This window comes from Triticum urartu, chromosome 6 (genome assembly GCF_003073215.2).
Source record: "Triticum urartu cultivar G1812 chromosome 6, Tu2.1, whole genome shotgun sequence".
NCBI lineage: Eukaryota > Viridiplantae > Streptophyta > Magnoliopsida > Poales > Poaceae > Triticum > Triticum urartu.
Window position 1 is genome coordinate 122,728,575 of NC_053027.1, and position 26,692 is coordinate 122,755,266.

At 46.5% G+C, this 26,692-nt stretch overlaps 1 protein-coding gene across 1 annotated transcript; it reads left to right on the plus strand.

Moving 5' to 3' along the window:
• The first annotated feature begins 14,474 nt into the window (after positions 1-14,474).
• Positions 14,475-15,102, plus strand: LOC125515334. The gene has a single exon (XM_048680787.1). The coding sequence runs from the start codon at positions 14,605-14,607 to the stop codon at positions 14,929-14,931; it is 327 nt and encodes a 108-aa protein (XP_048536744.1). The 5' UTR covers positions 14,475-14,604; the 3' UTR covers positions 14,932-15,102.
• The last annotated feature ends 11,590 nt before the right edge of the window (positions 15,103-26,692 follow it).

The window sequence follows — 26,692 nt, forward strand, 5'->3', positions numbered from 1 at the left end:
CATATTTCGAAGGGGAAAAACGACAAAACCCACCGTCACCCCTGGTCGGTCCACCACGCCAACGTGTGGTGCGGTCGCGCGAGATGGACGGCTGTGGTGCGGCCGTTCCAGCGCGTTTGATAGCGCTCGCGCACCAGACAGCGTTTAGGTTTTTTTTTTTAAAAGCTACGGCCCAGCTGTCTCTGTGTATTCTGGATTTTGTCCGTGCTCACTTTTTTAGCGGTCTCCTATTTGGCGCGAGCAACCTGGTGCATACCGCCCTAAACTAACTAAGTACTCCCTCTGTAAACTAATATAAGAGCTTTTAGAATACTAAAATAGTGATCTAAACGCTCTTATATTAGTTTACAGAGGGAGTACAATTTTTTGAAATTGTGAATATTTTTTTATTCATGAACAGTTTTTAAATTCAGTAAACATTTTTAAAAATTGGGGTGAACATTTTTCGAATTTAAAATTTGCTCATCGAAGTGAAAAAATGTTCACCAAAATTTTGAAGATGCGAATATTTTCTAAATTCCTGATTGTTTTTACAAATTCTTGAATCTTTTTTGAATTTAAGAACATTTTCTGAAATTGCGTACATGTTTTTTAGAACTCGTCAACATTTTTTTGCATAGCCGAACATTTCTTGAAATTCGGAAACATTTTTTGTTTGTGACAAACATTTTTTGAATTCATGAATATGTTTTGAATCTGTGAACATTTGTTTTAAATGAAATATTTTTTTAATTCCCAAACATTGTTTTAAATATTTTAGAAAAATTCAGGGACATTTTTTCTAGACACGAACTGTTATTCTTTAATCATGAACATTCTTTGAATCGATGAACGTTTTTAAAATAAACTATTGAACATTTTATAGATTTATGATTTTTTAAAGAACGTATTAATATAAGAGAGGATGCATTCCTATATTTCGGCCGCACGTACTTTGCTTGGTGGTTAGCTAGCGCAGCGACGGTGCCATGCGGGTTCGAATATCCACACCGATCATTTTTCCTTTTATTCTCGGCCCACCGACAATCCGTTTTATTTCTCGGCCCATAGAAAAGTGGGCCCGTTAACTATATAAGTACGAAGTATGCAACGTGTAGAGCCAGGATTGCTGTTTCAACCTTAGGGACCGTATTGAGCATGTATTTTCATGTACCGGGACCGTATTGATGCAATACGCGAGTTCCAGGACCAAGTTGGATGTCGCGAGCGACTATGAGGACTATAGATGCAATTATCTCGAGGACAGACAGCGGCGGCGGAGCACTCCCCCATCGCATATTTTTTTTATGTTTTGAATCTCCCCAATCCTCTCGTCTGTTTGCCGCTTTCTTGCCATGGGACACATACATCCTGATATACAACAATTGGGAGCGCGCCCAGTTCTTCATGTCGGAGTGGGATTGACTATGTGGGGCGCTCGCCATTGGCTAGGGTCGTGTCCTTGATTGTGGTGGCAGCTCCGTGTCCGGGCCGATCTCAGCTAGATCCAAACAGATTTGATGCCGGGTGCCCGGTGTGCATCGAGCTCTTTGCTGGATGTGGACCGCGGCGGTTAGGTGCTAGCCTTCCACGCATGCGGTGACCGGTCGGCGGTGTTACGTTCCACGACTTGATGGTGATGATCCAGATCCGATCGGTCGAATAGTGGTGGCTACAAACTATACTACAACGACTTCCTATGACTCCACGATGACGGTGGTGGATGGTTGACTTCAGCGGTTAAATGCAAATTATGGATGAGACTTGACAAAGAGGAATGATGGTGCAATGGTGACGGTCACATTGCATGTAGCAGTTGGGATCACGGAAAAATGGTGGTGATAACACACGAGTGACTTCGATGGTGGTGCTACTCAAGTACCTGGTCTCGAGCTCCGAGGCGAAATCATAGGTCAGACCCGAGTGGTTATACCTGACAATGACGATGTTTTTTCTTGCATCATTACCTTGTTGAAGGCATTGCTGGATATGCAAGAGCTGATTCTTCAGGATGAAAACCTAGATTCTCGCCTTGTGGTTGAATCCGATAACGACGAAGCTTGAGTGTTGCTCCCTTCCTAAAGGCGTTGATGTTGAATAATCTCATTGTCTATTTGATGTCATGAGGTGGTTGGTACAGATATGTTCATTGTTGTAGTTTGTCAATCATAGATCTAGTTGTTGATATGTTTTCGCGTGTGTGTGAGTTGGTGTGGTTGTGTGCATCCTAATTATGCAGAGGCCTGGGTGTGTGCTCATCGTGTTATGGATGTTGTTGATGCTTCGTTCTGAGCAAATAAAATATATTCTTTGTTGGAAAAAATTAGTTAAAATACTATTTTATTTCACATTGCAACTAGTAGCTTTTGCTATATACATTTTTTGTGTTTTAGCATTGTGCCATATATGAAATCCTAGAGACATGGTAGTTTATATAAATTTTTAAATTTTCTTAGGTTGTCAAATTATTTTTTATTTATTCTATATATTTTTATTTCCTTTTTTTCGTGAATACACAAAGCTTGTGTATCATTTCATTGATAGAAGAAGTTTAGAACGAGTACAAGATGTGGTACATCACATGACACAAACGCAATAGGTGCGAACATGGTGCCTGAAGCAGAGAAGCAAGGGATGCTTAGCCCAAATAGAAAAGAACACAGCTAAACTCGCAATCCTGAGAAGTAGCCCAAACCAACAACAAGACCATCACAATCTCGAGATCCAGATCTGAGGATGCTGCAAGCAAACAAGACGACGCCTTCATGAAGGAGAATGACGTTGAGACACCACCGTTGTCCGATCCGGATAACCAGGACTAGGGTTTCCCCTGATGCTTGAAGAGGGGCTCAGAAACGGACGTGACAATGCCTCCAAGAAGGGGACGACACCCGCAGGTGTCGCCGCTGCCAGCATAGCATGTAGAGATTTCGCCCTGGCCAGAGTCCGAGCAATCCCAACCCGTCGTATCACAAATCGGAGAAGAGGAAGTCATGGATAGGTCGGGGCCACAACTACACGAAGGGGAGCCACGCCCACCGCCGAAGAGGCACCGGGAGTCGCCGGACGCGTGAGCAACGGAGCAGCTGAAGGACAAATAGGGCACAGAGGTGGGCGGCTGCGCGGAATGAGAGATGGCAAGGGGTGTGACATTGGCCGGAGGCCCGAGCGAGTGCGGATCTGGAGGGTGGCACAGATCCGAGTCACCAGGACCGGAGCAGCAAGGAAGCCCGCGAGCCCAGGGAGCTGGAAGGGAGAGCACAGCTCCTGTAGGATCGAAAGTATGTCTAGAGGGGGGGTGATTAGACTACTTGACCAAATAAAAACTTAACCTTTTCCCAATTTTAGTTCTTGGCAGATTTTAGCTATTGCAGGACAAGTCAAGCAATCATCACACAATTCAAGCAAGCATGCAAAGAGTATGTTGGCAGCGGAAAGTAAAGCATGCAACTTGCAAGAATGTAAAGGGAAGGGTTTGGAGAATTCAAACGCAATTGGAGACACGGATGTTTTTCCCGTGGTTCGGATAGGTGGTGCTATCCTACATCCACGTTGATGGAGACTTCAACCCACGAAGGGTAACGGTCGCGCGAGTCCACGGAGGGCTCCACCCACGAAGGGTCCACGAAGTAGCAACCTTGTCTATCCCACCATGGCCATCGCCCACGAAGGACTTGCCTCACTAGCGGTTGATCTTCACGAAGTAGGCGATCTCCTTGCCCTTACAAACTCCTTGGTTCAACCCCACAATCTTGTCGGAGGCTCCCAAGTGACACCTAGCCAATCTAGGAGACACCACTCTCCAAGAAGTAACAAATGGTGTGTTGATGATGAACTCTTTGCTCTTGTGCTTCAAATGATAGTCTCCCCAACACTCAACTCTCTCTCATAGGATTTGATTTTATGGAAAGAAGATTTGAGTGGAAAGCAACTTGGGGAAGGCTAGAGATCAAGATTCATATGGTAGGAATGGAATATCTTGGTCTCAACACATGAGTAGGTGGTTCTCTCTCAGAACATATGAGTTGGAATTGTGTATGTGTTCTGATGGCTCTCTCCACGAATGAAGAGGAGGTGGAGGGGTATATATAGCCTCCACACAAAATCCAACCGTTACACACAGTTTTCCAATCTCGGTGGGACCGAATCAACAAACTCGGTCGGACCGAAAAGGTAAACCTAGTGACCGTTAGAGATTTTCGGTGGGACTGACATGCAACTCGGTAGGACCGATATGGTTAGGGTTTGGGCATAACGTAATCTCGGTGAGACCGATTACACAAACTCGGTGAGACCGAGTTTGGTAATAAGCTAACCAGAGAGTTGGTCAGGTAAACTCGGTGGGACCGATTTGCTCTTTCGGTGAGACCGAAAAGTTACAAAAGGGAAACGGAGAGTTTACATTGCAATCTCGGTGGGACCGATTCGCTCTTTCGGTGAGACCGAAAAGTTACAAAAGGAAAACAGAGAGTTTGCAATCCCATCTCGGTGAGACCGAGATCCCTATCGGTAGAACCGAATTGCTAGGGTTTGGCAGTGGCTTATGACAAGTGAAACTCGGTGGCGCCGGATAGAAAGAATCGGTAGGACCGAGTTTGGCTTAGGGTTTAGGTCATATGTGGATATGGGAAAGTAGTTGAGGGTTTTGGAGCATATCACTAAGCACATGAAGCAAGAGGCTCATTAAGCAACACCTCATCCCTCTTTGATAGTATTGGCTTTTCCTAAAGACTCAATGTGATCTTGGATCACTAAAATATAAAATGAAGAGTCTTGAGCTTTTGAGCTTGAGCCAATCCTTTGTCCTTAGCATTTTGAGGGTTCCACTTTCACATCCATGCCATGCCAATCATTGAGCTTTCCTGAAATAGTCATCTTAGAATAGCATTAGCTCAATGAGCTATATGTTGTTATGAATTACCAAAACCACCTAGGGATAGTTGCACTTTCAATCTCCCCCTTTTTAGTAATTGATGACAACATATAGATCAAAACTTCGACAAATGATAATAAGCATGAAATATATCGTCGCTTTGAGAAGTATGTGACAAGTAAGAGCTCCCCCTAAATTTGTGCATATTTAAAATTTTCTTTGGACTGCAAATGCACAAAGAGTTAGAGTCATGGGTTACTCTTCCATGTCACATACATCTTGGTGGAGCGCTTAAAATGATAAAAATGAAATACATGCACTCATCACCAAGAATAGTGAATGATCACATAAGATAGATAAGATGATAATATTAAACAAACATTAAGTGTAGCTTATGATCAAACACATGATCATCAATGTCTCACGAGCAATGACATAGTATCTCACACAAAAGCAAACAAAGTTCGAAAAACTACCAAATAAAACAAGAGAGAATAAAAGCAACACTCTCTCTCGAAGCCTATGATCTATACATTTTCTCCCCCTTTTGCAACAAGTTACCAAAAAGTTCCTAGAAAATGCATAGTGCTAAGTCGACACTCAGGCTTGATCTTCAGGTGGTGGTGGAGTCCGGAGCACTCCAAGGACGAAGCCTTCTGTAGACGTGGTCGGAGTCGAGGCTGAAGTGGACGCTGGAGCTGGTGGAACCGAGGCTGTAGCTAGTGCAGACGTGGTGGCTCTGGGGTCAGCAACTGGCACTGCAGACGACCTCGGACCTCGTGGCACTCTGGCAAAGGCATCAGTTGTAGTCTTGCCTCTCCTCTCCTGCATGTCATCCTGGAGCTGCTCCACTGCAGTATGAATCTCTGTCACTTTGACATCCAAGTCATAGAACTTTTGTTCCATGATCCTCTCTAAGCTTGCCTGGTTCTGAGTTAGGGTGGCTAGTCCTTGCTCAATCCGCAGGGTGGATGCAATCAAGTAACCAAGCTGCTCTTGTTTGGTTTTCAGGAAATATTCAGATGCCTCCTCTTCAGTAGGCATCTTGGCAGCTTTCTCCTTCCTCGCCTTCTCCTTCTTGGCTTGTGCTTGGGCAGATGATGGCTCATTCTCAGTCATAACCACTTGATTATTTTCAAAGTCTGGACGGATGGGTAGGTGTTCCTTGTCCAATAAGTATATGCCCGTGCCCATCTTAGAGTTGATGAGCTCCTGAATCTGTGGGGCATATCCACAGCTCCTCTTCTGGTCTGCTGCTGTCCTCTTGATTGTTTCAATCATAAGGCTCATGACTTTGAATTTCTGTGGCACGTCAAAGATATGAAGCAAGTTGATCGCGTGGCCCCTAATCATCTTGTGATCTCCAGACTTGGGCAATAGGGTGTGCCTAAGAATCCAGTTGATGGTTGGCAGCCCTGACAGAAGATAGTGTACTGAGCCAAACTTGAACGCATCAAGTGCTTCATTTGGAATCTCCTTGTACATGTTTGACATTGAGTTGTGGTCCATCTTCTTCTTGGCATAAATGTCCAAGTCATCGTCATGCTCTTCTGGGGCATTAATCAGCTGAGCCCATTCAGCAACTGTAGACTGGTACCTCGTACCCTCTGACATCCATACAATCCTGCCATCTGGATAGAAATGGGCTGTGGAGTAGAACTGCATGATGAGTTCCTCGTTCCACTTTGTGAGCTTCTGCCCAACAAAGTCCTCTACTCCACATGCCTTGAAGCTGTCCTGCACTCCAGGGTAGTACTCTTCGTTGTCCTTAATGTATTGCCAATCAACCCATCTCATATCACAGACAATTGGCTTCTTGTCTACCAGCACTGTCTCATAAAAGTCTTGCTGCTCCTTGGTGTGAAACCTGTAGTCAACTACAGTCCTTCTCCTTGAAGCATACGGGTCTGCTTCTCTCCACTTCCGGAGCCCTGAATCTCTCCTGAGTTTCATATCCTCAGCCACAGGATGAGCATTGTTGTGGTCTGGGATCTTGGGCTTGAGCTTTCTAAGAACATTCTCTTCTTCTTCTGCAGCTTCAGGCACTGGGGCCTTGTTCTTCTCAGTAGCTGGATGCTTCTTGTGTTCCTCTTTGGCTTTGGCTTTGGAGCTGGCTTGGCCTTGGAAGCAGCTGCCCCTGTTCTTATGGCATCACCCATCAGCTTGGGTGCCTTAGGTGCTGGTGCAGCTACCTCTTCTTCTTCCTCCTCATCTTCCATGATGGAAGCCTTGCCAAGCACTTTGGCTACAGTTTTCTTCACCCTTTCTTTCCTCTTCTTGCCTTCAGCAGCAACTGGCTCAATGGGAGTGGGCTTCTCAGTTGAAACTCTGGCCTTTGACATAGACTGCCTGCCTGCTGGCCTTTTGATCTTCATCCCTGGTTTTATGCCCTGTGCTGGCTCAACTCTCTTGGAAGTTGCTTCCTCTTCTGCCACATAATCCTCATCTTCTGAGTCTGAGGTTCTCTTCTTTCTCTGTCTTGTGGCATCTTTAGGCAGATTACTAGGGGTGCTCCTGCTGCCATCATCTGAGGAACTTGAGGGACTAGTGCCCTCACTCATCTGCACTTGCTGCTCTGACAAGTTCTGGCTATCACTTTGGTCTGACATGATGCAAATTCTGACTGCTGACCCTGTGAATAGGTTATAGATGAGATAGAGTGGATAAGCATCACAAAATGCAGAGATTTTTGCAAAAGAATAATTCAACAACTTAGTTTTAGTTTCCCACTGAAAGCATCTCGGATCTACCGATTTCTAAACTCGGTGATACCGAAGCAGTTTTGGCACCTAAACTAGTGAACTCGGTCAGACCGAGTCACAGTTCGGTGGCACCGAGACTGCTAGGGTTTCACAGAGTTCCAAAATCGGTCACACCGATAAGTAATTCTCGGTCAGACCGAGTCTCAATTGTGCAATGGCATAAGCCAAATCGGTGGGACCGAGTTTTTCAACTCGGTGGGTCCGAGATGATTTCGGCGGAAACCTAACCCTAAAAATTTCGAATTAAACCTAATCTACGAGTTCATTGACTGGATAGAAGTTTAACAAACGTGGCAAGAATCATGATGATCACAATGTGCTAAGAATCGGATTGGGGAATAGCACAAAGATCGAGTCCATACCCTAGTTCGGCGGAGACTCGCTACGGCGGCAACGGCGGGGTTGAATTTCTGTTGACGGCGACGGAGACCAGCGACTGGAGGCGGCTGGCGGCGAGGAGACGATCCGGAGACCAAGTTGGCAGAGCAGACTATCGCGCGGGCGAAGGGGTTCGGAGAAATTTCCAAATTTTTGCCCGTGACTATATATAGCCCGACCCTGTCGATGTGACCGAGTGGAACAACTCGGTGGCACCGAGATGCAAAACTGTATACAGTTGTTGCAACTCGGTGTGACCGAATGGTTCAAATCGGTTGCACCAAGATCGAAAACCTAGATCAACTTAATGATCTCGGTAGGACCGAAAGTAGGGTATCGGTCAGACCGAGAATCATAAAGAGGTTTTGGAAGTTTAAGTCTATGACGAATCAGGGACTCCGAGCGCTCCTCACACAGAGTGGTTCGAATCTGACTTGATCAAATTTTGTGATGTAGCATGAATAGAGTTTGAGACGAGAAAAGCATAGATAGCTAGAGAAGGTTCTTAGGCATTCTTGTCCATCCACTTGGCAAAAGGAAATAAAACCAAACGATCAAAACAACAAGTGGATGTCCTCGAATGAGTAAAATATGCAACCAGCATGCTCACACAATAAGATGGCAAATGAAATATGTGACAAGGCATGCACAACCAATTCTAGCATCTATCAAGCAATTTGCGATGACAAGATCATCTATATATGAGTATATTGACTTAGGAGTCAAGTGAGAACACTTGATCATAGGTCATACTCATCATTTAAGCTCAAGTGGGGTTACCACTTTTACATAAAGCATTGTTGTGTTCACATCTTTAGAGTTGCTTTAACTCAAGTCTTAGAGTAAAGCTCCCCCTAGATGTGATATCCCCCCTTAGAGGGATGAACTAACCTCGGGTTTTGTCGATGATGACTTCATGTAGATATTGAAGATGTGGATGCTCAATGTTGATGTAGATCACTTGGAGCTATCCATTTGAGTGAATTGCACTTTCAATACCTACATGGGTTAGTCCCACAAAGAACAAACAAGGATATCCATAGACATAGAGTGATGCACACACAAGATGATGTCCATGAAAACTTTTAGGTTACCTTGTCCCTTGTCTTACCAACAAGAGGGTTTGTGACTCCTTGAACTAGTGCAATATGTGGAAATTGATTGCACTTGTTCTTGCCAAAATGATAAGAGTGAAGTATGTTGGCGGAGTCACCCTCAAGAACTCTCTAGTTCTTCTTCTTTTGGATCCACACCATCTTGATGGGAATCCTTGGAGTTGTAGTCGTACTTGATGAAGTGGAACTTGAAGTAGTCTTGGGTCCACTTGACTAAGGTCTTAGGAGCTTCTTCAAATGCATCAATTTTCTCTTGAAGCTTGTCCTTGCCTTTTTGCTTGTAGTCTTGTGGTGGAAGATCATCTTGAGCTTGTGTCCCCTTGAAAGAAGTATCATACTTCTCTTGTTGAGGAACAAACTTTGTCTTGGGGTATTGATCTTTTTCCCACTCAACTCCATTGGCATTGAACTTTCGTTCAAAACCAACACCTTGATTCTTCCGGTGCATTCCTTGCTTGCGCACAATTTTCTCGAATTGCTTACTCCCGGCAAGGCTTTTGTACACTCCTTTCTCTATAATTCCCTTCAATAAGCTATTTTCTTGCTCAAGTGTAACTTGGCTAAGAGAATCATTAGTGGAATCAAGAGAACTACTAGAAGCAACAATATTGGATTTAGCATGATCATTGTTACTGCTAGAGGAAGAATCTTTCTTGTTCTTGTTACTAGACTTGACTTGAGGCATGTAAGTGGATAAGAGTAAACGCTTGGCAATGTAAGAAGAACTTTTCTTGCGGAGATCATCATTGATTGCTTTTAAGAACTCATGCTCTTGCTCAAGATTGAGCTTTTCAAAGCGTAATTTCTCATGAGCTCTTAAAAGTTCTCGATAATCTTCGAAGATAGTTTCATGAGCTAACTTAAGAGTGTTTAGTTCTTTAGTTAGAGCCTCAATCTTCTCCTTATCATTGTCATTCGTTTTATCTTGATTAGCATGATTAATTGACGTTTCATCATAGTATTCATCACTAGAGTTGTCAACAAGCAATCATCACCTAACAAGTCATCTTCATCACTATTGAAATCAACATACTCGGTGTGTGTTACCTTAGGACCTTTGGCCATGAAGCATCTTCCAATTCCTTCATTTGGTGAGTCAAATATGTCGTAGGAGTTGGTTGACACAAGTGCTAGACCGGCAACACCTTCATCTTGAGTATCTTCGGAGTCGGAGTGATAACTTCTCTCAGAGTGGCTGTCGGAGTCGGAGCCGGATACCCATTCACCAACATGAGCTTGATGTCTTCGTTTTGTGTAGCTCCTTGATGATTTTTCCTTCCTTTCCGAATCCTTGCTTCTCCGTGAGTATCTTCGTTCATAATGATCATCTCTACTCCTTCTCTCTCTTGGTGGTGATTCTTTGCTTCTTCTTTTTGGAGAATCTTCTCTTCTCTTGTAGGGAGCCGTACACTCATTGGAATAGTGTCCGGTTCTTCCACAACTGTAGCAGTTTCACTCTCGACTAGAAGATCTTTTGTCATTGTAGGACCTTGACTTGAAGCTTCTATCTTTGCTTCTACTCTTGTAGAACTTGTTGAAGTTCTTCACCATTAAGCTCAATTCTTCATTGAAGTTTTGTTTCTCACTTGATGATGTAGGGGCTTCACATGAGGCTTTGTAGGCACCACTTGATTTGTTGTGAAGTTCCTCTTTATCCTTAAGTGACATCTCATGAGCAACAATTCTTCCAATCACCTCCGTTGGCTTGAGATCTTTGTAATTGGGCATCATTTGGATCAATGTGCACACGGTATCATATTTTCCATCCAAGGCTCTTAGAATCTTCTTGATGATGAATCTATCGGTCATCTCTTCACTTCCTAAGCCGGCAATCTCATTTGTGATGAGAGCAAGCCTAGAGTACATTTCAGCGACACCTTCACCATCCTTCATTTTGAACTTGTCAAGTTGACTTTGAAGCACATCCAACTTGGATTCCTTGACGGAGTCGGTACCTTTGTGCATATCAATCAAAGTGTCCTAAATTTCCTTTGCATTCTCAAGACGGCTGATTTTGTTGAATTCTTCGGGGCACAATCCGTTGAAGAGAATATCACAAGCTTGAGCATTGTATTGCAACATCTTCAACTCATCCGCGGTAGCTTCACGGTTTGGTTCTTTTCCATCAAAGAAGTCACCTTGCAAACCAACACACACAATAGCCCAAACGGCGGGGTTATGTCCAAGAATATGCATTTTCATTTTATGCTTCCAAGTAGAAAAATTAGTACCATCAAAGTAAGGACCTCTACGGTGATAATTTCCCTCGCTAGACGCCATACTCTCCTAGGTTGTGAAACCAAGGCTATGACCACCAAAAGCTATGGAGATCAAAGCAAATGGAGACCAAAGCTCTGATACCACTTGTAGGATCGAAAGTATGTCTAGAGGGGGGGTGATTAGACTACCTGACCAAATAAAAACTTAACCTTTTCCCAATTTTAGTTCTTGGCAGATTTTAGCTATTGCAGGACAAGTCAAGCAATCATCACACAATTCAAGCAAGCATGCAAAGAGTATGTTGGCAGCGGAAAGTAAAGCATGCAACTTGCAAGAATGTAAAGGGAAGGGTTTGGAGAATTCAAACGCAATTGGAGACACGGATGTTTTTCCCGTGGTTCGGATAGGTGGTGCTATCCTACATCCACGTTGATGGAGACTTCAACCCACGAAGGGTAACGGTCGCGCGAGTCCACGGAGGGCTCCACCCACGAAGGGTCCACGAAGTAGCAACCTTGTCTATCCCACCATGGCCATCGCCCACGAAGGACTTGCCTCACTAGCGGTTGATCTTCACGAAGTAGGCGATCTCCTTGCCCTTACAAACTCCTTGGTTCAACTCCACAATCTTGTCGGAGGCTTCCAAGTGACACCTAGCCAATCTAGGAGACACCACTCTCCAAGAAGTAACAAATGATGTGTTGATGATGAACTCTTTGCTCTTGTGCTTCAAATGATAGTCTCCCCAACACTCAACTCTCTCTCATAGGATTTGATTTTATGGAAAGAAGATTTGAGTGGAAAGCAACTGGAAAGGCTAGAGATCAAGATTCATATGGTAGGAATGGAATATTCTTGGTCTCAACACATGAGTAGGTGGTTTCTCTCTCAGAACATATGAGTTGGAATTGTGTATGTGTTCTGATGGCTCTCTTCCACGAATGAAGAGGAGGTGGAGGGGTATATATAGCCTCCACAAAATCCAACCGTACACACAGTTTTCCAATCTCGTGGACCGAATCAACAAAACTCGGTCGGACCGAAAAAGGTAAACCTAGTGACCATTAGAGATTTTCGGTGGGACTGACATGCAACTCGGTAGGACCGATATGGTTAGGGTTTGGGCATAACATAATCTCGGTGAGACCGATTACACAAACTCGGTGAGACCGAGTTTGGTAATAAGCTAACCAGAGAGTTGGTCAGGTAAACTCGGTGGGACCGATTTGCTCTTTCGGTGAGACCGAAAAGTTACAAAAGGGAAACGGAGAGTTTACATTGCAATCTCGGTGGGACCGATTCGCTCTTTCGGTGAGACCGAAAAGTTACGAAAGGAAAACAGAGAGTTTGCAATCCCATCTCGGTGAGACCGAGATCCCTATCGGTAGAACCGAATTGCTAGGGTTTGGCAGTGGCTTATGACAAGTGAAACTCGGTGGCGCCGGATAGAAAGAATCGGTAGGACCGAGTTTGGCTTAGGGTTTAGGTCATATGTGGATATGGGAAAGTAGTTGAGGGTTTTGGAGCATATCACTAAGCACATGAAGCAAGAGGCTCATTAAGCAACACCTCATCCCTCCTTAATAGTATTGGCTTTTCCTAAAGACTCAATGTGATCTTGGATCACTAAAATATAAAATGAAGAGTCTTGAGCTTTTGAGCTTGAGCCAATCCTTTGTCCTTAGCATTTTGAGGGTTCCACTTTCACATCCATGCCATGCCAATCATTGAGCTTTCCTGAAATAGTCATCTTGGAATAGCATTAGCTCAATGAGCTATATGTTGTTATGAATTACCAAAACCACCTAGGGATAGTTGCACTTTCAGCTCCGTAGGTGCGCTGGAATCGAAGACGCGTCTGGATGGACGGCCAACCAAATCACCAGCAGGGCGGGGGTGCGAAGGCGCGCAAGTGTCGACGAGCTGAAGGAGCCGGAAGGAGCGCAACTCCCGGGGCGCGTCGGGCCTGAAGCCGCCCCAACCGAGCATGCACGCTGGAAGGGGCCCAGGTCTACAACCGCCGGGAAGGACTCGCCCCTCCAGGTGTGGGGGTGGTTGTGTGATGGTGAACACACACGCACAGCCATGATTCGGTCGGCCTGCCAAAAGAGACAGCAGCCGCCAGACACTACAGGCACCTCCAAGGCCGCCGCTTGTCGAGCAGCAGATCCGAAGCTCACGATGGGGAGGGGAGCCGCACCACAGCAGGTGCACACGGCCGCCGGAGGACACGATAGGATTGGTGCGGAGTACCAGATCCCGTCGAGGAGGAGGGGTCAGACGCAGACGCAACTGGGAGAGGGGAGGCTATAGCCACCCCCAAGACATGCCCGAGGCATGGGCACGCCCCGCCGGACCTGCGGGGCAGCGGCCATGAGGGAGGAGGCAGGGAGCACGCGCCGCATCTGGAGGAGATCGGGGGTGCAACGGGAAGGGAGGGAGCTCGCGATGCGTCAGATCCGCCCCGCCGTCACCATCCCGGGGACCGGCGCGGCTTCACCCATCGTCCCTCCGGCGGCGGCGATGCAGGAGAGGGCGGTGGGGGGTGATTGTTGGCCGGCGGCTGGGGTTCCCCCCGAGTCGCCGAGGTGGGCGAGGCGGGGGTGGGGAGCCGAGAGAATCCATGTGCAATATCCATTTTAAAGAAATGCACGGTACATGATTAAAGTTGAACATGAAGGCCTTTGTTTTATACGTCATGCCATTTTTCTGTGTTGTTTTAACTGGTTAGAGAATGAGTTCCAAAATATCAGTGTTTAAGGTTTAATAGCGTCACAGAAAAATGGTTTTCTGGGAGGTACTTCCTCTATCGAATGTTTTCGTCCGCCGAAACCGAACGTTCCCAGGGACATTTCATTTGTAACAAAGGTGAAATAATATTCCAATGGTGGTACAAACACAAATTTGCTTTTAAAAATAGCAAGAGGACAAAGGTGAAATATCATTTCAATGGTACGTGAATGTCCTAGCGAGATGACCACGGTGACTAACTATATCGATGTTTATATTAAGTACGGTTATGTTAATGGTACCAGGTGGAGAACCCGTGCCCGCCGAGGCGACTTCCCCTTCACGCCGTCGCCACCACCAGCCGGCGTGTCCTTCTCCGTCATTTCCACACACTTCCTCTTCCTACTTAACCACCCCACGTCCACACGCCACCCCCCGCTCCTAATCCACTCGTAATATCCGCCTTAACCAAACACCACCTGGCTAAACACGCGGCCAGCAGTTTTGACCTCTGACCGTGTCACGGCGCCCGCGGAATATCTACACCATGGAGATGGAGGCCTCGCCGCCGCCGCCGAGCTCGCTGCGGCGCAGGCTGCGGGCCACCGTGTGCTGCTGCTTCGGCTACGGCGGCCGGGCGCGGTGGGGCGGGCGGGACAGCCGCGGCGTCGGCAGATACGACCCGCTCAGCTACGCGCTCAACTTCGATGAGGGCCCCGACGACAGCGACGACGACGTCGACTACGACGACTTCAGCGACGGCGGCCTCCTCTACCGCAGCTTCCCTTCGCCGCCGCCGCCGCCGCTGCCTCAGCCGGCCCGGGCGCGGACGTCGTCGATACCGCCGCCGCGGCCGGCCGTCGCGGCCGCCTAGATCTTTTGCTAGCGTATGCTGTGTAGTGTGTTCGGTGTGTGTCCGTTTCATTTCCATGTTTGTTGCATGTAACTATATAGTACTCCTACTAGTAGCTAAAAGATGTTGATCACGTTTCACGTGTACTATTGATCGCGTTTCACCTTTCATTTGCATCGAGAGATCAGTTAGTTTCTCCATGAGATCATAGCCAAGCTGCACTGCTGGTCTGCTGCACCTACGAAGTACATCACCGATTGATCACGTGGATTGGCTAGACGATCCATTCTAGTGTCGAAGAGCGCTTTCATTCTGACGGAGAGGGCGTGGAAGGCTAGCAAGAAAAACAAGGGTAGATCACTCCTCGATGAAAGCAGCTGGTGGGGAAATATATGTCGTCACTTGTAGGGCGGAGAGACAGAGCGGGGCAGCAAGGGTGGCGCCACATAATTGGATTATGCTCCTCGATTGATTCATATTGGACTATACAACCAGCGTGCAAGGACCTGGACGTAACTTTTTACTTCTGGTGTTCTTTGTACTACCTTATCAGTTGATGAATAGATCAAAAAGTTTTTTCATAAAAAATGTATTGTTATGAGAAATGCTATATGGCGACCGTCGGTTATTTAGCATTTCCCAGCAAACGCATCAACTGTCGCTCGATCTTCTGGCACAAATCACGGCACCACGATGGTGCCACGTTAGTTTTCCCTACTATTAGCTGCGAACGGCTCACTAGCGAACATCCCTTTTTTTCCTCCCTAACTAAAATGAAAACCGAGGCGTGTGGGTGCTGGGAATCAAACCCGCGACCTCATTATGGAGTGAAGTGGGCATTTACCACTGAACGGACTTGTCTTTTGTGATAAAATGCAGTAAAGTTTGTCACATATACTTTGAAGGTTCTTTTAAATTCGTTTTTACTTGAAAATATTTCCAAAATTTCCTATTTTCAGAGGGGTAGGGGTGTTTTCATGGACTTGCCATGTGCATTTTTATAATATGTAGAATGGCAAAAAAAAATCTATCAAAAATCATGGCATTTTTTTGTCCTCCAAAACATGGGCTTTTTATTTTCTCACATGGCATTTTGAGTATTAAGAGAGTGTCATTTTAATAATTAATAGCATGACATATTATAAATAAGAGGATGCAAGTTTTATTATTAAGATCATGGCATTTTAATAATTAATAACATGACATTTTTAATAAGAGGATGTCAGTTTTTGTTAAGAGCATGGCATTTTAATAGTCAATAACATGGCATTTTTATTTTTAAGAGGACGTAATTTTATTATTAAGAGCATGGCATTTTAATAGTCAAGAACATGGCATTTTTAATATTAAGAGGATGACATTTTTTATGGCACGGAAGTTTTTTCTTTTTTGACCATGGCAATTCAAGTGTTTGATTTTGTTTTTGTTTTTGTTTTTGGAAACAAAAAATATAGAATCTAATTGGGGCTTATCCAGATAAAACATTTTTTACCTACATGATGGCAATTTTTTAAAGTTTAGCATGCCAATTTTCTTTTATTTCTAGATCACATGACCTTCTTTTTTATTTTGAGCATACTCATTGTAAATTTATAAATTAGAGTAATGCGATTTTATAAAGTAGCATGAAATTTTTTCATAATTCAGACAAGGGGCAAAATTGTTTTGTATGAGATGGCAATTTTTTATACTACTTTATTTTTACCTACATCATGACAAATATTGTTTTACAGTTTTCTATTTTTTTGTTTAAGAAATGGTAATTGGGCCTGGAGGCCCAAGGGGGGAGCTGAATGTGCCTCTATGGGCAAGGACCGCTCGATCGCCAGTGCCCCAGCGAACGAAAACGTTCGCTAGTTCTCAGTATTCCGCTTTGTACAAGAAATATCAGCGATTTTTAGGCATGGAGCGGGGAGAGGAAAGGTTTCTTCTCAGTTAAATCTGCATACAGTCTAATCATGCATACCAAGATCGCGAGAGAATCATGGATAGATGGGGAGGAAGGAACCTCGGGGGCTGGACATGAGAGCAACTCTTGGTCGGCGCTATGGAAGGACAAACTTCCATCAAAGATCAAATTTTTCCTGTGGCGATTGGCGAGAAGCTCCATTCCGACAGCTGACGTGCTTGTTCACAGATACATGGGGGACTCGGCGGCATGCAAACTGTGTGGCGCCATGGACTCGTGGAGACACACGATGCTTGATTGCACAAACGCCCGGTGTGTATGGCCGCTATTGGACGACGAGCTAGTCCAAAAGATGTGTCAACATATCATTGATGATCCACGCGAGTGGTTATTTTCCCTGAATGAAGTACTGAAGCCGGAGCAATTTCTAATGATGGCAACTACACTGTGGGCAGTATGGAGTGTGAAGAGGAAAGCAGTTTATGAGGATTTACACCAATCCCCCTTGTCAACACACCTCTTCATACAGCGATATATTACCGACTTCCAGATGCAGATCAAGGTTGTGCCGACAAGAACCAGCGGCCAGCCACAAAGACCAAAGCAATGGTTGAAGCCCCCACACAATATGTCCAAGCTCAATGTGGATGCAGCAGTTGCAGAGAGGCGAGGGGTTGGAACCATTGCCGCTATAACCAGAGATGAGCAAGGTGCGTTCCTAGGAGCTTCTACGCTGGGCTTCAGAGCGATCACCAACCCTGCTACCATAGAAGCACTGGCCGTGAGGGAGGCTTTGGCGCTGTCCGAGGATCTTCAACTTCAGCACATACACGTGGCCTCGGATTGCAAGGAGGTAATTGACAGTATCAAGCTGAAGAATGGAGCGGAGTATGGAGCGATTGTGCATGAAATCATAGATTATTATAGTAGTTTTAATTCTTGCAACTTTGTTCATGAGTTTAGGAGTTTCAATGTGGAGGCTCATAATTTAGCGAGCATGCTTTGAATTTAGGGGTGGGCCGTCGTGTGTGGTTAGGCCATCCCGGGAACCTCTCTTTCGTCCCAGCACAACAGGTGACGACATAATAAAGCTTTGTAAATTGTCTCAAAAAAAGTTGATCGATCCCCTAGGGAAAGAATCTTTCGATGGAGCCTCTTTCCTTGGCAATTCTCAAACCGATACTCTATTTTATACAAGTCCACAAACTCATATTATAGGTATACCAAGGATTTTATGGACAAGGTGTAAGTAGAGAGTAATACCATGAGGACTTCTTCGAGAGACTTTGATGGAACTCTTCTTAAATCAACTTCATATGCTTCATGAAAAAGCAATGGCAGCAAACTTGACCTACCCCCGAAGCGGCGGCTCCCCCTCCCTAGGGTTTCGCCCGCGCCGCCGCCGGCTCCCCTGTCGCGGGTAGCCGCGGCCGGGGCGCCCGCCGCCGCTAGCCCTCTCCTCCCCGACCTCCTCCCTTTCCCCTCCCCCTCCTCCCTCCACTGTACCCCCGCGTCGCCTCCCCGAGCGAGGCGACCGAGGGCGTCCTCTCCGCCCTCCCCAGCGCCTCCCCTCCCCTTCTCCCCCTCCCCCCGCCGTCGGCCTGGACCACCGGGCCTTGCTCGTGTGGTGTCGGCGGCGACAACCCCGTTCTTTCCCCCCACGCAGCGCCACGGCTCGGGCGGCTAGCGGCGGCTTACTTTGGCAGCAGCGGATCCGGTGGCGGCGTGGCACCTTGGATGGCGCGGTGCCGGGTGGCGCGGTGGCTGGCGGCGGTGCCCTCCCGGCCTAGATCTGGGCCCTTTGGGCCCCATCTAGGTCTGGGCCTGCCTGGCCGGAGCTCCTCTACGGCGTCTCCGATGGACGGCAGGGTGACTCGTGCAGGGGGTGGCGGCGACGGCGGCTAGTGTACTGCAGCGCGGCGATGAGGGCTTCACGAGCCCGCCTTGGGCTCGGCCGGGCCTATCTGGGCCTTTGGCGCGGGGGCGAAACATGGTTTCACGGGGGAGCTGGAGCTGGAGCCGGTACAGCGCCGGTTGTGGCCATGGGCCACTTCTCCACCTCCCCTTTCCCCCGGTAGATTTGGTCGCGGTTGCCTGGTTTGCCCCTGTTGCTACGTCCGGCCGGTTCCCGCCACGGGCGGTGGAGGTTGTCCCCTCCCGCGTGGCTGTTGTTGCTGCCGCCCCTCGTTCCCAGTTGCCTTCTCTTTTCCCGCCGGTCTCACTTCATTTGCCACGGGGAGACGGCGATGGGGACTGCACGACCGTGGTGGCGCATGTTGGTGGGCGGCGTGTTTGGTGGCGCACGATGGATCTTCTGGAGTCGTGGGTGGTTGGTGGTCAGGAGAAATCCTTGTCGGCTTGTCCGACACCGACGCGGTGACGTCTGTGGGCGCCGCCGTGCCTTCCTGAAGGGCGTCGTGTTTGCCCCTTCCCCTGCAATCCTCTGCGTATCGGGGGAAACCCTAGGACTTGTCCGGGCAGCAGCGTCGTCGGTGTCGCGATCCTTCTTGAAGGTGTTGCTTGGTATGCGGCGGTCCGGAGTGCTTGGAGTGTGGTGGAATTCTCCGGTGGGCGCAGCGGTTGTGGGTCTTCATCGTTTTCGTTGATCCATCGCTGTTTGCATTTGTTTTTTTTTTGTTTTCTCTTTCGTTTCTTTTGGGCGTGATTGTGCTGCTTTCGCCCCAGCACCTATCGTTGGTTGTATCGATGTTGGTTGCTTTGTAATACAAAAAGGGAAGAAACCCTTTTTCTTATATGCTTCATGCATCACTATAGAACATTTATTCATGTAAAACTCAAAGGACTTTATGCCCCCATCGAAATTGTCATTCAATACCAAAGCTTAAAGCATATCTTCACCTTTATGGCATCCATCTAATACCTTTAAGGTGCCATCTATGGAGTAATTTTTCAAATATATCTCGACAAGAGTATTATTCCATAAAGATTGTCATCAATTACTAAAACCATACTTAGAGGCTATATGCACTTTCAACATGGCACCGCCAGAGACATTGCATCCAACCACGGGTACGTGCCGAAAGCCGTCGATCGGCGCCCAACCTTGCATGACAACAGTGGCCAAGGCTCCGCCTTTGGCTTCGGCAAAACCAACAAGGTCAGCTCATGCAGTCCAGCTGCTACGTCGGTGGCACTGGCAGTGCCAGTGTCGGTCAGTGTATCAGGGTCGGCAAATTCATAAGTGATGCATCTGGTGGGGATGCGGTTGCACATGGTGGTGGACATGAGATGGATGGTGGCGAGGCAGAGGTAGGAGGAGGAAGATGACGATAGAGTCAAAAGAAGAGTGTGGCCACCTCCATGTCGCGACCACCACAGCCGGCGGTTGTCTTTTGCAGAAGCAACTTGCGTCTCACTATCGTTGCCCCTCCTACCTAAGCTTGCATAAGCACGTGTCTCTAAGGTGACGATCGCTACTGCCACGACCACTTTGGAATTGATCACTGCTGCACTTTCTAACCAAACAAATCAATATTTTATTTGATTATGTTTACAGTTAACTTCATTGTGTTTATGCATTTAGCCCCTCCTAAGTGTAATGTTCTGTTCTTTGCCAAACATGGATCGACCCTACATGTCATTTTAAATCTTTATTTATATTATATACCCAACGCTAATGATGGCTCCAGATTACAGATATTGATAAGGAATTGTCGACAAGAAGTAAGATCACTTAAGCCCAAGCTAGAGACACCCCGTTTGAGGAAAGCTTGCAGGCCCAAAGGAGTCAAGTACTGGACTGAGGGAGTGTAGAACTGCACGCGCCAGCGAGTTCACCCAAAAGCTAAACTGATAGGGAAAGGTGGGCTATGCATTTATACTTCAACACTTCCCCTCATGTGTGGCTCCCCGGACCTAAACATGGACCGAAAGTGAGTGTAACTTTTTTTATTGTTAAATTGCATCAATCGGATCTTGAACTCAAGACCGCTTGACTCTAATACCATATAAAACTGCACGCACAAGTCAGTTCATCCAAAAGCAAGCTGATCGGGAAAGATGGGCTATGTATTTATACTTCAACAAGAACACCATCGACCTAGGGCACCCATTTCAAAAGACAAATTAGGAAATCTCTGATACTATCATTGCCCCCAAGGCACGTGCCCAAGCTCAATGCCGCGACGTCCTTGAAGGTCAATGACTTTTCAAAGCAGTGGAAATCTTTAAAAGCACTAAAAACCAAGGATTTAATTGCGCCATCTTTGAGCTTTTTTTTTTGCTTTTCTCCCTTACATCAATCAGTGAGGTTATAAGCCAATTTAGTCATTTTTTACATGGGCTACAATAGGCCAACACTGCTCGTGAAGACAGGCAGGAGGGGGATTGATCAATCAATCGTTGGCCACCTTTGCTCGCTTGTTGCTTTGCGTGATACGAGTCATGACTCGCGACTGCCTACAGCGAGATGGGCGCAGTTGTGCCCTAGCTGAATTCGGCCTGGCGGAGAGACATGCAAGAGAGATGTACATCCAGGCCTTTGGTCAGGCCATGACTCCAATGGATGATAGTGATTAGTGACAAACTGCAAGCGCATAAGACAAAGCAACGGCTCCTCTCATGGAAATTCGTCCCAAGAAGACAAATTCTCGATCAAGAATTTAGCTAGCATCAACTGCACGAGCATTACAATTATGTATCTCACATATTTTTTTTATCTACGATATATAGAAAAACTGTGAGTATATTGCGTATGACTTTATTCAAATATCTGATACTTGTTATAGACCAAATGAAGTATTTTAGCTAGCGGTGTGCCCAAGCTTTGTCAAATTCTCTAGATGCGACATTGTTCGAGGATACACAGGAATGATCATCGAATTGGGGTTATAACCCATGAATTTGACATGTTCGGATTCTAACTCCTGGCTCCACAAACTCCACGATTGGAGTCAGCCCGACCATGTAAACTCTAAGAAGTTAAACCCAAGAAGCTAAGCCGACCCACGGTGTAAAAACGATAAGCCCACAAAACCTAGCTCCAGCAAAACAAGAACCGAGAGTTGGCCATATTCACAACTAAAATGCCACCACAAAAGAAAACATTTCAGGAAGCCATGCTAGAACAAATGTTTCAATAGCCTCCCAGTTGGGCCACGGCACTGGGAGATTTTTCTTTAAATAGTTTGGATTGCTTACCATATGTGTCACTGAGAGAAATTATCAATCGTGTCAAACGATTTCTGATCACCAGGCAGAGTTGGACACTATCGAAGAAAGCTGGATTTGGAGATTTGGAGAATCTGAGAGAGGTTCAAATAGGCCCTTACGGGGCCAGAGCCTGAGTATATCATTTCTCCTTTTTGACTTGTGTTCTATAATATACTCTTTTCGCAAGAAAACTTTTGATATATTCATCATGCCATGGGAGTACAAAGAATACAGAAATAAAAAAATTGCATTCATATCCATAGACCATCTAGAAACAACTACAGCCAAATACGCGCAACAGTCGGGAAGTAGTCATGCTAAGATCTCAGAGGACCAGCGCATCAGGACAGCAACCGTCACCGATGAAAATATGTATAGATCAAATTGAAAGGATCCAATCTATACACACACGAACGAAGACGAACAAAAATTAGATCCAAATGAATCCACTAAAGACTAGCACTGATCGAATCCCGCAAGATCCATCGGAAACACACCTCCACACGCCCTCTGACAACGCTAAATGCATCACCAGAACGAGTTCTAAGCTGGGAGAACCTTGTTCCTTTTTTAAGGAGCCGCTGCCACCTCGTCTTCGTGAGCATGACCCAAATCCTAAACGAATTAACAAAACAAACAGAGCAAGATCACTCCAACCGGCAAGGGCTGGGGTCCATAGTGCCTCCATGGCCCTAGGGCCATCGAAGACGAGCCGGACCTAGGGGAGGCAGGGGAACCTAAGTTTTTTCTTGGAGTAGAGGTTGTGAATGTGTCTTTGACCTTCTATATTCTTCGCTGACTTGATGTGGCGCTCTTTCAACTACGAATATATGTACCAATTGCTTTTTAAGACCCGATGAAAATCACTTGACATGAGAGAAAGCACACGTAATAGATAGGACATCAAGGAAGGTAGTGAAGGGAGCGCGGTCGGTCGGCAAATTCGCAGGGGCACGCAAGTGCTGAGGCATGCACCTACCAAGTCCCAGCCGGTCATTTGATTGCCTCACGATTTGCAAAGTAGTTGTATCCCACACGAGGGCACGATAATTTTAAGTTTCGGCCATTGAAACTTACGATTTGTTATCCAATACTTGTGAATTTCTCACTCACTTTTATCAAGTTTTAATTTTTTAAGACAATTTTTTTGTTGGTCGTAGGCAAAAAAAACCATAATTTTATTCTTCGTGCGTACTAAGTTTCAAGAGTTGAAACTTAACATTTATTTTCAAAATTAATCAAAATGTATTTTAAATGGATCTTATTTGAAAGCCATCGTCACGAGAAACACGAATATGAAACAAGACCTAATTTGAACTTTCCCTTCGAAAGATATAAAATTTGAATTCGGAAGCCAAAAATAAAAGCATGCCCGTGAGACCTGCGTGCTGTAAAGCCTGTGTCACAGTCAGACGAGCAACTCCATGTAAAGAGTGGTGATGGAGCCGCAGGACGTGATGAGTGGATGTATAGGAAAAGCGCTAGAGATTTTTGTATGGCTAAACCAATGGCTATGATCGCTCCAAGCTTGATCTGATGGCTAGAAAGGCGCAGGCCGGGAGCCAATACGAGGCCCACATGCAGCTCAACCAGGGAGGAACCGGAGGTTCTATTCCCAGCTCTCCATGCGGCTTGGAAGGTCTAAAGAGCATAGTAGGTAGCACTGCTGCTAAAAGGAAATGTCTGAATCTTTTTTCCTGCCGTTTCCTTATGGATCCCAGCTCTCCGGGATCAGAAGAGAACTTTCGGGGCTTGGACGCTTGGTGGGCTGCTTTGATGTATGGTCGGCGATGCGTAATTTTTTTCTCTTCCGGCTGCGTGTTCCTTGCCGTGGCGAACCGGCCATTCTGTCGTATGGTCGGTCAGAAGCTTACACGTTTGCCTACTGCGTGTCGTTTGCAGGCGGCCAGGCGAAGCTGTGTGGCGCTACGTGTTGTCCATGTGTGCTATTCGCTGCCATTGTCCGCTTCTATGTCGGTTCGATCCATCTGTATAAGTAACCTGGCACTCTACGTGGACTCCTCAGCTTGCGCGAGAGAGTAAAGCAGTAGGTCGTGTGGCGAACACCCGTAGGTCTGCGTAGCCTTTGGTTCGTCGTCACCGGTTATCTGCGAGGTTTTGTGCGTCGTCATCGATGGATTCTCGTGCGAAAATCGGTACGTCGTTCCGTTCCCCGCCGTTCTTTTTTTTTTTCCGGAAAATTAGAGAGCTTTATTTCATGAAAGCACATTCGGTGCAGTCAGTCAGAAGGCTGGTCACCAAAAAGCTAGGAGTTTCATCAAGCCAGCTTTCGGTCACATTCAGTGTGCAAGCTCGCTTCGCACACAGATGCGCCGGAACGTTCGCCGCTCGATTTACATGAAGAATATCAAAAGAAGCAAAAGAGGTACATAGCTCTCCTATTTTTAAAAGTAAAGGAACCACAATTGAACGAGAACTGTGACGAGATCGCCAAAACTTCACCAGCTCCAAACAGTCGACTTCCATGATCACATGCTGAAATCCACGAAGACTAGCGAAGCGGACTCCATCGCGCAGTGACAAACACTCCATCATCAGGGGGTCCGAGACTCCCGTGTATGGTTTACACCATGAACCTAGGAGAGCCGAGGATGATCTGGCTACTCCTCCAGCACCGCCCCGACCTTCAACCAGCTCGAAAGCGCCGTCCGTCGTGATCTTGACCGAACCCTCCTCAGGGGGCCGCCAACCATAACCCGGTAGGACCCGGGTTTCCTTACGTGGTAATTGGAGGAGGGAGATAGCCTCCTTAATATTTTTGATAGATGTTACAGGATCTCTCCCCTCTTCACCATGTTTGATTCGGTTCCTGGAGTGCCAAATTGCCCACATAATAGTGATGATCTTGGCACGATCATCGGATGTGAACTGAGGATCACAAGTGATATCTCGAGCCCACGTCACCGAGTGGAGAGGAGGAAGGCGAAGACTGAGCCATGTCCATGCCTCTTCCCAGAAGCTCAGTGCATGTATACAGTGTAATAGCGCATGCTTCAAGTCCTCCTCTACAGAACGACAAACATTACACTGGCGAACATCTGCAATGTGTCGATAGTTGAGAGTTGTTTCATCTGGAAGAATGCCACGAAGCACTCTCCACTAGAACACTCTTACTTTTGGGATAACATTCAGCTTCCATAAGGATTTCCACAACTGTTGATCATCCGATGAGGTTTCGGTAGCCGTCCCTTCCTCTAAAGCCAAACGCTCGTTCTGAGTCACGAGAGCACGGTACGCCGTCTTTACAGCGTAGTTACCTGATATGTCAAAAGCACAAGCAAGAAAATCATCACCACCGTCTTGCCTGATAGGAATATTAAGTATGGCCGCGGCATCTTGAGCCGTGAAATTATCCCTGATCAGTTCGATCTTCCAAGACCAACTCCGCGTGTCTATGAGGTCTGAAACCCTCTCAATGCTTGTACTTGTGGGTCTTGGAGTTGGAGTCATTGTAATCGTACCTGGGATCCACTTGTCCTTCCAAACCGATATAGTAGAACCATCTCCCACTCTGGAGATCAACCCTGTTTTCAGGGCGCCCCTTCCCGCCACAATCGCCTTCCAAGTTGCCGAGGCTGACTTGGGAACTGGAGCGTGCATGAAATCGGTGTCCGGAAAGTAACAGCCCTTGAGTACTCTCGCACAAAGCGAATTTGGGTTGGTGATGAAACGCCACACATGCTTGCCCAACATAGCTAGGTTAAACACATGCGGGTCTCGAAACCCCATCCCACCCTCGCACTTGGGTTTAGATAACTCCTTCTAGGAAACCCAATGCATTGCTTTTTTATCAAGAGAGCTACTCCAAAAATATTTTGCCATGGGAGAAGTGAGACTCTTGCAAACTTTCTTGGTAAGAAGGAAAGTGCTCATGGGATAAGTGGGAATAGACTGAATTACAGACTTGAGCAGTGTTTCTCGTCCAGCACATGCAAGCAATTTTTCCGACCACCCTTGCATCTTCCCACGAGCTCTCTCACTAATATGATCAAAAGTACCACTGGTGATACGTCCAACCGCAGTGGGGAGCCCCAAGTATCTCTCACTGAAAGCCTCGACTTGAATATTCAAGGTCGACTTCAAATCTTGCCTGATGGTGTCCGGGGTATTGGTGCTGAAATAAATAGAGCTTTTGTCCCGGTTCACACACTGGCCTGAAGCATCACCATAGATCTTCAGAATTTTGTTCAGACGGAAAGCACTGGCAGCGCTTGCATTAATGAAGATTAGACTGTCGTCTGCAAACAGCAAATGAGAGACCCAGGGTGATCTATAGCTCACTCTTAGTCCCCGATCAATGTATCCATCATTGTAAAACTTCAACAATGAGGAAAAACCTTCTGCACAAAGCAAAAACAGGTATGGAGAAACTGGATCACCTTGTCGAAACCCCGAGATGGGGTGAAGAATGGAAGAAGCTCTCCATTAACCCGAACCGAAAAACGAACCGAGGTGACACACTTCATTATCAGGCGAACGAAATTAATACTGAAGCCCAGACGAGACAAAATCGCCTCGAGGTAATGCCACTCCACCCGATCGTAAGCCTTCATCATGTCTAGCTTGACTGCACAAGAGAAGTTCTTCCCTTTCTTCCTTCTTCTCATCGTATGTATACTTTCGTATGCAACAAGTACATTGTCTGTGATGAGACGACCAGGAACAAAAGCGCTCTGCTCT